At 42.7% G+C, this 16,095-nt stretch overlaps 1 protein-coding gene across 5 annotated transcripts; it reads right to left on the bottom strand.

Moving 5' to 3' along the window:
• Positions 1-1,183: 1,183 nt before the first annotated feature.
• stat1a (signal transducer and activator of transcription 1a) lies at positions 1,184-14,118 on the bottom strand. Of its 5 annotated transcripts, none has more exons than XM_083990914.1 (25): positions 14,010-14,118; positions 12,599-12,729; positions 12,369-12,513; positions 12,166-12,261; positions 11,759-11,845; positions 11,567-11,645; positions 11,362-11,453; positions 11,083-11,234; positions 9,197-9,355; positions 8,973-9,065; positions 8,442-8,501; positions 8,257-8,277; positions 8,074-8,164; positions 7,517-7,558; positions 7,340-7,429; positions 7,152-7,250; positions 6,842-6,977; positions 6,065-6,120; positions 5,555-5,652; positions 5,330-5,469; positions 4,182-4,370; positions 4,018-4,096; positions 3,829-3,925; positions 2,389-2,430; positions 1,184-1,412 (listed from the first exon to the last, which is right to left on the bottom strand). In XM_083990914.1, exons 2-25 carry the CDS (start codon positions 12,724-12,726, stop codon positions 1,386-1,388), a joined length of 2,298 nt encoding a protein of 765 aa, XP_083847040.1. In that variant the 5' UTR covers positions 12,727-12,729; positions 14,010-14,118; the 3' UTR covers positions 1,184-1,385. The 5 variants fall into 5 exon arrangements, with proteins under 5 accessions (XP_083847040.1, XP_083847043.1, XP_083847041.1 ...); XM_083990917.1 differs by having other exon boundaries at positions 5,555-5,649; XM_083990915.1 differs by having other exon boundaries at positions 12,599-12,726; positions 14,010-14,116.
• Between the last annotated feature and the right edge of the window lie 1,977 nt (positions 14,119-16,095).

The following is a 16,095-nucleotide window of genomic DNA, read 5'->3' as shown; positions in this document are numbered from 1 at the left end:
TTGTCCTTACTTCTTCCTTCCTTTTTGACCCAATCTGTTCCCACCCTCCTTCTATCTTTCCTTCCGTTTCCTCCCATCTTTCCCTTCGTCCTTCCTTCCTTCTTTCTTTCCTTCCCTTTGTCCTTCCTTCCTTATTTCTTTTCTTCCTTCTTTCCTTCCCTTCGTCCTTCTTTCTTTCCTTCCTTATTTCTTTTCTTCCTTCCCTTCGTCCTTCCCTCCTTCCTTCCTTGACCCAGGAGGACAACAGGTTAAAGAGCCCTCACCTTCATCATCATCATCATCATCATCATCGTCGTTGTCGTCATCACAACGTGGTGGACCGTGCGTGTGTGTGTGTGTGAATATTCCTGAGGTGAGTTAGTGTAAATACAAAAACACTGATGTAGATTTCACTCCACATTTAGACAAACTGGATTTTGGATTTTTTTTTTCCTTCTGCTCTTCTGTCTTATCGACTATTTATTTAATCTTTGTTTTATTTTTTGTAACATGTAAGTAAAGTTAAACAGTTTCTACATATCGGAGACGACACTGCCAGCACTGACTCAACAACAACTTCCTGTTTTTATTTCTGAACCTGAACGTTTCCTCTTGTGTTTACAGAGACGGGAAAACCCAACAACTCATAATTATGATTAATAAGCAATCAATCTATTCCACAGGATCTACTCACTCTGTCGATTTTTTTATTTTAATGTCAAAGTCTTAAGTCTTTGTTTGTTGAGTTCAGTGTCGAGGCTTTTAGCTGGGACGTATCACGATCGAGTCTGTAAAAAAAGGAAAAAAAAAACTTTCTACAGTTTGTTGAGGTTTTTTTAACGCTGCGGTGTGAGAGGTTCGCAGGTCGAGGTCGGGGTCGCTCACGTCGATTAAAAACTGTTCATTTGGAATCAAGAGAAGCACAAACGGATGAAATCAGCAATATGGTTCTGATCCCGACCTGCAGCTCGACTGAGTTTTCCTGAATGTAACGTGTTTCCGTGGCGTTGTCGTCGTCATTATTGTTGTTGCTGTATATTTATGCCCAGATATTTATTCACAGATTAAAACATTTAATAAAAGTTAGAGGGAAAAAAACAGTTGGGTGTTTGTTGTCTTTCTTTCTGTTTAGATCAATTCGTCTTATATTAAATCAGCTGTAAAACACTAGAAACAACTATTAATCATCCCAACAACATTTGAGTTCAGATCCGTTAAACTTTATAATCATCACATTTCACATGTTTCCACAGGTTGGCTTCAGGAGTTTAAAAAGTTATGTACAGGAGTAAAGTGACAGGTCAAGTGCTAACAAAGAAAAGCTGACAAACTCTTTTCAACATCATCATCATCGATCTCAGCCCGGGGCTCAGGTCTATGCACAGTTCAGTTCACCCGGACCCGGTTCAGTTCTGGTCCAGGGCCGAGTTCATCTGAGGAGACGGGAGGAAGAGGAAGAGGAAGAGGATGAAGACGACAGGTCAGAAGCTCAGACTGAGACACAAAGCAGCTGCAGCAGCGACGGAGGCAGTAGAGATGTCACGATTAGAGACTTTATTATTACGCTTTAATTAATTTTACCACTCTTATCTATGAATGTGTAAAATCAAATATAGTCAAAATATAATGACGTAACTAATTATTTACACAAAATATTTTAGTATCTATTACTATAGGACCAATTATTAATCCCCCAAGGGAAATGTTTGAAACAATCAAAGTGATTATTGTCCTCTATGTCAAATGTTTAAAGGGATAGTTCAACATTTTGGCAAATTGGCCCATTGCCATAATCCCTATAGTCATAGCAGTAGGTTTGTTACCTTTAATTGTTGGTGCAAGCTATTTTTAGAACGGTGGGGCAGAGCTGCGAGCTGCTCGGTTACCAGACAGAGTTGATTTAGAGGGAAATTCATGCAAAACCGCTGATGCGCGTTGCCTTCAGGGACAGTTTTTCATCAAGCAGTCTCTGTATTTCCCTCTAAAACAACTCTGTCTGGTAACGTTGTGTTATTATCTCATAGCGTGGTGAATGTGCAGGTCACAACTTGTCCACCAGAGCGTTGTGGAGTTGTTGGATTGTGTATTTGATGAGGGAAACCAAGAAATCCCATGAGCCTCCGTAGCGTAGCTCTGAGCAGCTCACAGCTCTGCTCTGCCGTTCTAAAAACAGCTTGCACCGACAATTAAAGGTAACAAACCTACTGCTATGACTATAGGGATTATGGCAATGGGCTAATTTTCCATAATTTTGAACTATCCCTTTAAGTTTATCTTAATTGTTTTGTTCCAGTTCACTACTTTTGGGCTCATCTGCCTCTATGAATCAAACCGCGGTTAATTGTGAAAACAAGTAATCGTGACATCCCTACGAGGCAACAAACGACACATTAAAGCTTTTGATTGTACCTCAGCGTCAAAGTCTCCAAATCCAATCAGATCGCTCGAAGCCTGAAGGCGGAGCAAGAAGACAGGAAACAGACACACAGACATCACACACAGAGAGACACACACACACACAGAGACAGACAGGAGGATAGTTAGAGCCATTTGTGTGTTCCGGTGTGTGTGTGTGATGTTAATGTAGTTGTAAACGCCTCCAGGCTCCAGTAGGGGGTGATGTGTGTGGAAACATACAGGTACAGGTAGGAGAAGAAGAGCCACTTCCTGTGCAGGTGTGCTGCTCTGCTACTAGTGACAAATGGAAATGAATGAAGTGAAGTGATGGAGCTGGAGGGACAAACTGCGTCAGTCAGGTCGCTGCGTTTAAGTTAAAACCTTCAGCTTCAGTTTAGAGTCTCTGAGCTGGAAGAAGCTCCAGACTGACACCGGTCATCATCGGCTGAAGACCGACCGCCGGCTGCAGCAGCAAGGGACAGGTAAAGACTCAACGTTTTCTTGTTGTTTGCGTACTGAAGTGTGTATTTAAACATTATGAACTAAAGGATGTGATAGAGGGTCGATCTACTTCCTGCCTCTCTTTAAAAATAGTTAAACGGTGTGTTCAATGAACTCACATGACTCACAGAAGCCACAAAATGTAAGAAGAGATCAAAACGAATAAGGCCAAAGGAAACTCAGGAGCTTTATGCAGAACAACAGAGTCAAAGAGGTGAAATGTAAACTGACAAAAATATAAATATATACAGCTCTGGAAAAAAATAAGAGACCACTCCCAAAATGATCAGTTTCTCTGGTTTTACTATTTATAGGTATGTGTTTGAGTAAAATGAAATAAAAAAAAATTTGTTTTATTCTATCAACTACCGACGACATTTCTCCCAAAATTGAAAAAAAAAAATTGTCATTTAGAGCTTTTATTGGCTGAAAATGACTAAACTAGTCAAAATAACAAAAAAATTTCAAGTCTTTTCAGACCTTGAATAATAATTATAATGCAAAGAAAACATGTTCATATGTATTCCTAAACAAGAAAAGAATGACTGTCATACATGTAGAGATGCTTTGAAGAAACATTTGTGAAAGTGGTCTCTTAATTTTTCCAGAGCTGTATATGTACAGTGGTGGAAAAAAGTTTTGGGCTGTTTTCCCTGCACATGCAGACAGGATCAGGATGTGGTCATTTCCCGATAATTAAAGGTAATGAATTTATTCTTATGACTATAGGGATTACAGCAAAAAAAATGTTGAACTATCCCTTTAATGAACTGGCTCAAAGCTACACGGTTGATTACGTTTCTTTGGAAAAAAAAGAAACAAAAGTAGAAAAGAAGAAAGAAAAGCATGCGATCAAATAATGACCAAAGCGAACCAAACATAGATGGGATAGCAGGTGTGTGTGTGTGTGTGTGTGTGTGTGTGTGTGTGTGTGTGTGTGTGTCGTCTCACCACAGCGTCGATGTCTCTGCTCCCGACAAAATGCTCCAGCACCTTGTAGTCGTCCGGAGACATGGGCATCATGTTGTCCTGCAGCCGGGACGGGTGTCTGCAGCAGAGACATGACAGGAAGTGATGTCATAGCGCCAGTGACGAATCAAACTGTGCGTGTGTGTTTGTGTGTGTGCGTCTGCTTATTACACTTCAGAGACGGAGATGAGCTCCGTCTTCATGTAGCCGCTCTTCTCTCCGCTGTTCTCCACGTCCATCGGCTCCACGGCTGGAATACGTCAGAGGGAAAGCGTCGTTAGCGTCGGCGTGAACACGTGGGAATCGAACAGGCACCGTGTGTGTGTGTGTCTTACTCTCTGTGGGTTTGGGGTAGTACTTCCCGAAGGCCTTGTCCTTGGTGATGTTGGGGTAGAGGAAGCGCAGCGGGTTTTCCGGGATGTTCTCCGCTGCCATCACCTTGTAGGTGCGGATGATGTCGGGCAGCGAGACGGCGCCCAGCTCCTTCTTGGTGTACGGCTCCACCGAGTGGAACAGCGGCTTGTCTGAGGGGGGAGACACAGGTTCGATTCCCACGTCATAGATAGTCGTTCAAAAGGTCCATGATCCAAATCCGATCAGATTATCTTTCAACAACTGATCGGATTCTGGAAAATCGATCGGATCAAATCTTGAAAATGAGTTGTTTCAAAACTAAAAACGGATTCTGAGATTAAATAAACAAACATTTATAATGTTGCATATAAACATTTATTGATTTTTAAACAATTATCGTGATGAATTAATAAAGTTAACTTTTGATTATTCCACAAATTAAGAACTTTTCCCCAACTAATGGATATACAAATGACTACTGTACTGTATATTTGCTTTTTTAAATATATTTATCTAAACAGCCAGACTGTATCTGGTCTGGTTGCTTAAAAGACATCGAAGAAACAAAAAAAACAGCACAGAAAACAACACAAACATCCCATTTTCAGACTGATCCAATCCAACTGAGCTCTGAACGACTGGGATAGATTAAGTAAAGGTGGATTTAATGATCCTGGATGGAAAAACAAGGGATGAAAATCCGGATTAAACCTTTTGAACAACTGGGTCCTGGTTGTTCAGAGCTCAGTTGGATTGGATCAATCTGATCCAGATACAAACTTTTCAAGATTATTAAATTATTTTATTATTTTAAATGATTAAATCTGGATAATTAGTGTTTAAAATGTGACTGTGTATCACACTGAAGGCTGATCGGTCTGTAAACTATTGTATATGTCTTTTAAATAAAAAAAATAAAACAAATTTAATTTAAGTATCCAAAAGTATTGAAAAGTTCTTAATTGTTGAAAAATCAATAGTTAACTTGATTTACTTTACTAAAACTCAGGTGCAACATGTAAATATAAATCAATAAATGTATACGCTACATTATAAATGTTGTTTATTTGACCCATTTGTTCCTGAATCCACATCCTCCGTCTGGTGCGTTGCCGCGGTAACCCCTTACCGTGGACGTCGTGCTCGATCCAGGTGAAGGTGATGGCGCCCTCCTTGCTGCTCTCGCTGAAGCGCAGCAGGAACGTTCCCGGACACTTGTCGCTGAGCAGAGCCTTCTCCCGCTCCTTACTGATGAAGCCCATGATGGAGCTGCAACACAGGCAGGCGCCACCATTATTACCCACAATGCCTCGCTCCAGGCCAGCGGGGGCGTGGCGATGTGGCTCGTACTCACCCGTCGTTCCACAGGAAGAGCAGGTGTCTCTTGATGAGGTCCAGGATTCCCTCGATCCACAGCCAGAAGGGGAAGGCCTTCTCGTTGGCGCTCTGCTGCTGGACATAAGCCAAGGGGAAACACACAGAGTTAAAGGACAATTCCACGCAAATTCTCCTCATTTTTGCCTATATAACATTGATTATGCACTTGAGGTGGAACTCCTGTACAAGCCAATTTGGGCTTCGTTCCCTCCTTGCACCATTGAACTTAAATGTGTGCTAAATAACAAATCAAATAGTGGTTTTGTGGGATGTAAACAGCCTAAGATCCGTCTGCTCCCGTTCTACGCTGCTGTGTTGATGCAGGGACAGAAAGAACTACTGCAGGACAGGAGACAGTAAAAAGAAAATCTAAACATTCATTCTGTTAGAGCTGCGATATTAGAAACTAGAGCCCAGGTTGAATTTGCATGGAATTGTCCTTTAAACGGTGTCATTCATTTTCCTCTCTGGGCCGGACCGGACTCACCTTGCAGAACTTGGTCCAGGGGATCTGTCCCTCCGGGTTCCTCTGGGCTTTGGCTCCTGCAAACACACAAACACAATTAACTTTTGATTATTTCAGAAAAAAATTACTTTTCCCAACTTCTGGATAATTAAACGAAAATTGAAATTTGTATTTTGAATTTTGAAATTCAAATTTGAAACACATGGAAAAAATATTCACAATGTGTTTGACTAATGTACTGCAAATTAGTTTGTTTTTTATTCATTTGTTGTTGGTCAGATCAGGTCTAATCAAACTCATCAAATACACAATCCAACAACTCCACAACGCTCTGGTGGACAAGTTGTGACCTGCACATTCACCACGCTATGAGATAATAACACAACGTTACCAGACAGAGTTGTTTTAGAGGTAAATACAGAGACTGCTTGATGAAAAACTGTCCCTGAAGGCAACGTGCATCAGCGGTTTTGCATGAATTTCCCTCTAAAACAACTCTGTCTGGTAACGTTGTGTTATTATCTCATAGCGTGGTGAATGTGCAGCTCACAACTTGTCCACCAGAGCGTTGTGGAGTTGTTGGATTGTGTATTTGATGAGTTTGATGAGGGAAACCAAGAAATCCCATGAGCCTCCGTAGCGTAGCTCTGAGCAGCTCACGGCTCTGCTCCGCCGTTCTAAAAACAGCTTGCACCGACAATTAAAGGTAACGAACCTACTGCTATGACTATAGGGATTATGGCAATGGGCCAATTTGCCAAAATGTTGAACTATCCCTTTAAAAAGTCACACACTCACCCAGCAGTTTGTCGGCCAACATGTTGAGCTGCTCCTGGTTCAGGCCTCGCTTGGTGACGGAGGAGAACTGCCAGCTCAGCACCTCGGACAGCTGGGACCACTTGGCCGGCGGCGGAGACAGAAAGAACTTCAGGTTCTGACCACGGAGAGAGAGAGAGAAGGATCCGTTACTCACAGTGGAGTCGAGTGTGTGTGTGTGTGTGTGTGTGTGTGTGTGTGTGTGTGTGTGTGTGTGTGTGTGTGTGTGTGTGTGTGTGTGTGTGTGTGTGTGTGTGTGTGTGTGTGTGTGTGTGTGTGTGTGTGTGCTCACCTTGGGCTCGGTGGTCAGCATGTTGTACCAGAGGATGGAGGCCCAGCCGCTGGGCAGCTGACACACGTTGGAGATGACCACGACCGGCAGAGACATGGCCTACCATGACAACGACAACGACAGGAAGTGAGCTGAAGCCTGGTGATGTCACTGTGACACGGTGTGTGTGTGTGTGTGTGTGTTGTCACCTCCAGCTTGATGTCGAGTCCCGACTGGTTGAGCTGCAGCTCTGACTCGAAGCTGAGCGAGTGGAGCTCCTCGGTGACAATCAGAGGTCCCTGAACACACCACGGCAACACCATTGATTGATGATGTCACAGTATTTATTTTTTTAAATTTTTTTTACAGTTTCAGTCGGTTCTCACCTCGTTCGTTCTGTTCCCGGCGACTTTCTGCTCCTTCAGTTGCTGTGAGTGAAGAAACGACATGGAATTAGAGACCTGCACTGCAAAAACTCAAAATCTTTCCAAGAATATTTGTCTTATTTCTTGTCAAAATGTCTCATTTCTAGTCAAAACTAAACTCTTTTTACTTAAAATAAGACTCATCACCTAAAAATGAACTTGTTTTTAGATCATTTTCACTTGTTTCAAACTAATTTTCATTTGAAATAAGTAGAACAATCTGCCAGTGAAAGCAGGTGTTTTGTGCTTGTAATAAGGAAGAAAAACTTGATCCACTATCAGATTTTTCTACTTATTTCAAGTGAAAATCTGCTTGAAAGAAGTAAAAACTGTCTAAAAACAAACTACTTTTTATGTGATGAGTCTTATTTTAAGTAGAATGAGATTTGTTTTGAAATTAGAAATGACATTTTGACTAGAAATAAGACAAATATTCTTGGTAAGATTTTGAGTTTTTGCAGTATGAGGGTTTTCCAACAGCGGTGACATTTGGTCCTCTGACCCTGACGGACTCTCACCAGGTGTCTGAACTCCGCCGCCAGGCTGCCGTTCGACTCCTCCATGTTCATCACTTTGGTGTTCGTTCCCAAGATGTTGAACTTTCTGAACCTGATGAAGAGACGGATCAATGAGCCGATCGGCTGCCGATCAATAACTCACCTGAGTGTTTTTGTTCTGAGGCTTCGGTTTTGGACACATACCCTTTCTTCTCTGTGACGTCCCTGAGGAGCAGAATTTAGTTTAATAATAGATTTAATATGATGAATGAATGAATGAATGAATGAATGAATGAATGAATGAATGAATGAATGAATGAATGAATGAATGAATGAATGAATGAATGAAGAGTTGGTTGAAGCAGCAGAGGGACGTGACAGGAACTCACTTATCAAACACAGCTTTGACTCTGAGCTGGTAGTTGAACTCCTGCAGCTTCACCAGGAACCTGCAAACACACAAACACTCAGACAGGAAGTCGCAACAACAGGAAAAACCTCCTCCAGTTAAAGATAAAGCCTTAAAGGGATAGTTCAACATTTAGTCAGATCCTCCTGTCACCATAACCCCTATAGTCAGCAGTAGGTTCGTTACCTTTAATTATCGGTGCATTTGTTTTGAGATCTGCGGAGGGATCTCAAAAGAGAAAGTAGTTCAGAGTATTTGCTTCATGTGTCGTAATGTTACATAATTATTTCATAGCTTGGTGAATGTGCAGGTCACAACTTGTCCACCAGAGCGTTGTGGAGTTGTTGGATTGTGTATTTGATGAGTTTGAGATCTCAAAACAACATGCACCGATAATTAAAGGTGCTGTGACTATAGCAGTGTGAGGAGGATCTGACTAAATGATGAACTATCCCTTTAATGAACCATCAGACCTGGAGAGTTCATCTATAACCAACTAAAAGTTTCTCACCTCAGCTTCACAGTGAACTGGACGCCTGTTTTCAGCACCAGGGGCCTCTGAGGGTGGGTGGGCATACAGGGCTGCCTCTCTACAACCAACGAGCTACAAACACACACACACACACACACACACACACACACACACACACACAAAGGTTTGAGCCGTATGATCAAACTCTGACTCTGATTGATAACCGATAGTAAAGGAAGGCGACTGATCGGCAGCTGGCTCACTTGGACAGCAGGTTCTTGAGCAGGTCGAGCGCTCGAGCCTCCAGGAAACTCTTCTTCTGTGTGATGGGGTCGCTGTCGTAGGTGAACTTCTGCTCCAGCTCCTGCAGCTTCTTCAGGTGCTGACGGACCTGCTGGAGGCTCTCGGCCACCGCTGTGAACCTGCAGCAGGAGGACCAGATGAAGAAGAAACAGAGTTTAGTTTAGTTTATTATTATGGATCCCCATTAGTCACTGTCTCAGCAGCAACTATTCTTCCTGGGGTCCTACATCACAATACAAAATTTAAAGAATATATATACAGTATATGCTCAATCCGAAAACATACATATACAAATATTTAGGGCTGCCCCCGACCAAAGATTTTGTTGGTCGACCAGTAGTCGTCACTTATGGCGATTAGTCGACTAATCGACCCCCCACCTTGACGGAAAAAAAAAAAAATTAAAATTAAAAAAAAAAAAAAAAAATTTTTTTTTTTTTTTTTTTTTGCTGCCCGCGGTCAGGTTGAGAATTAATTAATTAATGCTCGTGACTCCGGCCGTGTTGGGTCCGAGATTCAACAACAAGCCGGTCGGGTTTCACCGTTATTACCGGCAGAATGCCTGTTTATCACCAATAAACACAGTAGATGAGGGGGGTAAAAAGTTACTGAGCTCAGGCTGTGTGATGGGGGTGCGGGGGTGGGGGTCCGCGGCGTGGAGCGGTGCGGTATGGGTGCGGGTCTCTGACTGCAGCGGGGACTGTCATGGATCTGCTCCGTGACACTGAGACTGACCGCCGGTGAGCGCTGTGGGACGGGACCGGGGCTCAGACAACACCCGCTAACGGTGACAGCGGTGATACGAGAGAGACTGCCGTGCCGTGTAAAAAAAAAAAAAAAAAAGTGTCACGACTTCCTGTATCTGGCCCTTCAAAATAAAAGCCCAATAGCCTTTCATATACAGTTCAGTCATTGATGTTGGCTTAATTTTGACAAGACACGGCTCCAAATGTTTGTTTTTTTTTCCTGCGACCAATCGACCAATGAAATTTTGGTCGGCTAATGATTTTTTGGTCGACCAGTGCTTGGTCGACTATTTGGGGGCAGCCCTACAAATATTACATACATGTTAAAATATTTAAGACATTCAAGACAATTCTCCAGACCTGTCCTGTAGCAAACAACAACTACTGTACTTTCCGGACTATAAGCCACTACTTTTTTCCCCGCCCCGGTGTCCCAGCTCTCATCTCTGTGGCACCGCTCCATAACCCATAATCTTTTGTTTATGACAGTTAAGACTACATATAACACACGCCATAACAGTTGCTTTTGCACTTGCACAGTTCCCTACTGTCTTTCTGTGTAAATAACTCATGTTACAACATGAAAACCTGAGGCTTATATTCAAGTGCGGCCTATGTATGTATAGGCCGCATTTCTTTTCTTTTAAAAGAAATGCTGCTGCGGCTTATACTCAGGTGCTCCTTTATAGTCCGGAAAGTACGGTACAAATGACACATCAAGCCAAACTGGGAAGAAAAGAAGAAAAAAAGCTGAATGAATGAATGAATGAATGAATATTACAAAATAATAAAAATAAATGACAGTTGAAAAAAGAAAAATACAGAAAATAAATGAGGCAGATCATAGAAGCCCATAACCAAGTAGGAAAAAAGAAAAGAAAAAAAAAACAAATCTAAATATTAAATGCAGTCCAAAAAAATGTCTTTCTGTCAAAACTTTCTTTTAGTCTTTTCCGGAAACCAACTCTACTGGTGTTTGTCTAGTTCCATGGTAGGAGGAGGAGGAAGAGGAGGAGGAGGAGGAGGAGGAGGAGGAGGAGGAGGAGGAGGAGGAGGAGGAGGAGGAGGAGGAGGAGGAGGAGGAGGAGGAGGAGTCTCACCAGTTCTGCAGCTGGTCCACGCAGGCGTTGGGCGGTCCTCCGATGCAGGCGATCTGCTGCCGCTGCTTCCACTCAGGAAGCTCCTCTGAGATCAGGTCAGACAGCAGCGCCTGGGTGACGTTCAGCAGGTCGTTGAGCTGAGTCACCACGTCCTGAGGAGGAGGAGGAGGAGGAGGAGGAGGAGGAGGAGGAGGAGGAGGAGGAGAGCACAGGTGCATGATGGGACTTGTAGTAAAAACAACACCATGCATCCGAAAAGAAGTGGCGGGTTCACCTCACCTGTCGCTTGGCCTTCAGCTCGAACTCCATCCTCGCGATCACCAGCTTCTCCTTCTCCAGCTCCTTCGGCGTCATGCCGTTCATCTCGTTCTCTGCTCAGACAGGACGGCACGCATCCATCAAACACACACAATAACACACACACATACTGTACACACACAAGCGCGTAGATAACCGACCGATAAGCAACGACGACGCTCCTCACCTCTGTTCTTCAGCGTGTTCATTTTGAAGTCGTACTCGTCCTGCAGGTCCTCAACGTTCTTAATGTTCTGATCCACGATCTGGAGATTTGGAGATATTTTATTACATTTCATTCACATTCTGCATCAAAAATGAATAAATTAAAAATGTCTTTGATCATCTTGACGGACAGAAACATCAAAGTCTAACTCACCTGCAGTCTGTCTCTCATCTCCTTCACCTTGTTGTCCAGCTTCTGTTTCTCCACCACCATGGCCGACACCGACACCTCGCCCTCCTGCTGTTGAAAAATATTTATTAACTCTTTTAATCATTAACTCTTTTTCTCTGCGGATCAACTGAACATCTCATCAGTATTTATCGCCAGAATAGATGGAAATTATGCCTCAATCATGAAGTAAAGCACTAATAAATGCACAAAATAGAACGTCAAACGTGAATTTGCAAAGTGTGAAAAGTTCTCATTATTTATACATTATTATGCTTTTATTTTACTCGTACGGTCCAGGTGAGATCAAACTAAAACTAAAACGAGTTTGACGACCCTGAAACAGAGTTGTCTCCTCATCATTTCAAAATAAAAGCTGTTCTGTTTTGTACCTCGGCGCTCTTTGCACTGGCCAGGATCTTCTGCTCCTCCTTCAGGTTTCTGGAGATGATCATGGCCATGTGGACCGGATCTTCCTGGAACCGGTCCTGTGGGAAACAAAACGACAACAAAGTTTCAGCTCCAACCTCCGACCACAGAGCACACTCGCTCTCCCTCCTCAGCGGTTTCTAGTTTAACCTCCTCCAGCTCCGACCTGCAGGTTCCTCTTGATCTTGCGGATGTTGTGCTGCAGCAGGAAGTTGTTCTCCAGGGCGAAGCGGCTGTGCTGGTCGTCCAGCTGAGCCAGGAGGTCGTGGAAGCGGACGGTGGCCAGCGAGTCCTGCATCGCCACCGTGTCCCTGAGGAAGATCGCACACATTCAGTTTTAATGTGGCGACTCGTGTGGAGAGAAAAAAGGAGGAAGATGGGAGTTTGACTTCTCACCAGTCGATGCTTTCGATCCACCTGCTCAGGTACTGTCGGATATCCATGGGGAAGGAGTCGTCGTACAGCTGGTCCACCTGCTCCAGGTACTTACAGTCCAGCATCTGGAGCTGACACCACTGCGCCATCTTCTGGAGAACAAGAGCAGCTTCATGAGGACAAAAAAATCATCTGATTTCATATTTATTAGTGCAGTGCTCAGCAGAATCACTGCTGCTGCTGCTGCTGCTGCTACTGCTGCTGCTGCGGTCGGACACGCTTCCTACCATGATTTTATTTCAACATTCTGCTGTTGAAACTTCCCAGTTCATCGTTTCTTTCTCTTCCTGTTCACTTCATATCGGTGTAATCTGTCACTTCTCGTCCGTGTAACATATAACTGTAATCCTGTGAGGCGTCTGAGCCCAGTTCCTGTGTTTGCGCTGGACTCAGGACTCTAGACTTACTGTTTTTATCAGGAGCACAAGCAGAAAATTTAGGGGTGCACACTGTAAATCCACTTGCAAAGCAAATATTCACAATTTACTGCTTCCACACGTGCAATTTACTTGCACCGTGTCAAATTTTAGCAGGGAAACGCCTCCATTTAGGGTGAGAGCCTGCAGCCCCGGCACTCCTCTTTCACATTAGAAACCATTATAAATCTGTGAGGATGGCGTTTAACCTCGGCTTCGGTGAAGAGTTAAGACATAATGTGCACCTGGAGGAGCTGGAAAACATTCAATTATTGTTGCATTGCTCATTTTTTTTACATTTTAACTCGTATTACTTCACATTTTTTTGATATAACAAAGTGAAAGGAGGATGACAAACAAACACCTGGTAGGTTTCAGTTTCCCAGCAGCAGCAGCAGCAGCAGCAGCTGTGTGCCAACAGGACACACCTCTACACAGGGGAGTCTGCATGTGAAAAGGGTGTTTTTACAGCTCCCATTAATTATTGATTATTAACTACACACTTTGATGGAAAAACTGCAGTTTTAGTGGTGCAACGTGTCACAACCTGCAGGTTTACAGGGGTGACCTCATCACCTGCCTTGGGCCTGTAGTTTGTTACTGTTCACTATGTCATGTACAAGTTGGACAGGTGGGAAGTCAACACCTGAACGTCTCAGACCCTCGGCTGGTGGGCGGTGACGTGCACGGTGAACCAGCGTAATAACAAGTAATAGAGTACAGCTGCGTCTGTAATCAGTAATGACTAATTAATATATTCAGCTGTGTGTTTGTGTATCAAAGTTGATCATATAAACGCCTTCACAGGTGTTTTTGTCTGACTTGGTCGACTGGAAAAGCCAAAGTTGAACAGCTCAGTTTGTTGCAGCGTTATAAGACAGTCACGGTAAAACCACAGGGAACAGGTTCAGGGTTAATTAACGTCCCTAAAACAGGAGATAAGATGTTAAACTTACCTTTTATTTAGAGGAAGTGTGTGCAGTCTGTCGCAGGAGCGGAGTTTTCCTCCCGAAAAAAGCCCCGAGTCTTCCAGGTAAACCGACAGCCTAGTTTTTAGTGTATCTAACTGTACGGAAGCGCCGTCAGCCAATCAGCGCGTGGGATTCACCACATGCGCCCGCCCCTTTGCATGCGACAGCCAATCAGAGCGAAGACGCGACGGCTGTTCTGTCAGTCAGCTCGCCTCCCCTCATCAACAACTACAAACAATCTGTTTAGTGTTAATTTAACGACAACAGCAGAAAATTAGGACAACACACATTTAGTTCTGTGTTTTTTCAGACTTCAACTTTATAAAACTAAATGTAAAACCAGTTTTTAATGATTTAAAGGCCGATAATACAAAGTATTTAGATGGAGGAAAGCCCGTACACAGAACAGCGCACAGTGACCACGTGTTTTCAGAGAAAGAGAAAGTAAGCCAAGCTGAGTCTGAAACCAAAACTTATCTCTCCACAAAGACCCGTTCATCATGATCATACTGTCCAAAACAAGTAGAAAATGTTTTAAATTAATTTAATAATTTATTTAAGTTTTATTGTACAAAATACTGCGTATTATTGTACAATACAACTTTATTTATCAGCAGGATATGGTCAAAATAAAAAACAGCAAGAAGCACTTTATCACTTTTAGGTTTATGATTGAACCCAATATGATAAAAAAAAATAATAATAATAATAACAATGATGATGATATAAATGTTTTTATAGAATCATTCAACTGGATTTATTTGATAAGACTTAGACGTCTGAAGATGATTAATGAGACAGAAAAGTTTGGAGATGTTTTCCTCTAAATCAAGGCTTTTAATAATATTCTTTTCTTTTACGTTCTTTTAGTATTTTATTCAGACACACGGGAGGATAATGCAGCTGTTAATCAACAACACTGAAATAAACCAAGTATCCAAGAAGTGCAGTTTGCAAAGCAGCTGCTAATATTTATATTAATGCAGAGACATTAGTAATGACAGTGAATGTTTTTCACACCTGCAGATGTCGGCTGTGGCTCTGACTTTTTTGCAGCACCTGTGCAGATCAGTTCATCACTTCAGTCCTTCAGTGCAGCATCAGCTCATGTGTCTAGATTGTGAGTCTAAATGGCAACAATCAAGTCGTTCATGTAAAGATAAATACACAAATGCAAGATAAAACAAAAATGCTTAAACATTTCAAAATCAAAATGCTTGTTTGTTTGTTTCGTTTTGCAGAAAAAGCCTACGTGTGTGTGTGGGCGTCGCTGCAGCCGTGCCGTGTGTGAAGTTAACTCCAGTTCACCACAGTCACAGTGAATCTGTGTCACACGTGGACGTTCTGTTCCAACAGCACAGTGAAGAAACTCCCCGTGAAGCACAACAACAGTCAGGACATCTGCACACAGACCAACCCCCACTCCCCCCGCCGAAGACACAAAGACATCACTGCTCTCTATCTGAGGTTGGTTGTTTAAAACTTTTTACTAGGATCAAACTTTGATCCAAAAAATGATCCCAGCAGTTTGATGGATTCAGGAACAAAATGTGATTTAAATTCAATTCAAACTGGTCAAATGAACAACATTTATAATGTAGCATATATTCAATGATTATATCCAGATTTTCATCCCTTGTTTTGTCATCCAGGTTCACGTAATCCATCTTTATTTTACTCCAGTTGTTCAAGGCACAGTTGGACTGGATCAGTCTGATCCAGATACAAACTTTTCAACATTACTAAATCTGTATAATGGTCAAATAAACAACATTTATAATGTAGGATATACATTCATTGGTGTTTGTTTTTCAACTGGGAAAAAAGTAAAGACGGACTAAATTATCCTGGATGGCAAAACAAGGGATTTCAAAATCCGGATAATCTTGATCCATATTCAACCTTTTGAACAACTGGGCCCTGGAGATTAAAGTGTGGAGTCATTTAGATCATGATGAGGTGTTTCACACAGCTGACCCTGGGCCAGTGTGACAGGCCACTTCAGAAATACACAACAGGGAAAGTGTGAGGCGTTTCAAACACAACGTCGCCGTATAGGAGGCGACCTTTC

This window comes from Trachurus trachurus, assembly GCF_905171665.1.
Source record: "Trachurus trachurus genome assembly, chromosome: 2".
NCBI lineage: Eukaryota > Metazoa > Chordata > Actinopteri > Carangiformes > Carangidae > Trachurus > Trachurus trachurus.
This window is presented reverse-complemented; position numbering and strand designations above follow the sequence as displayed.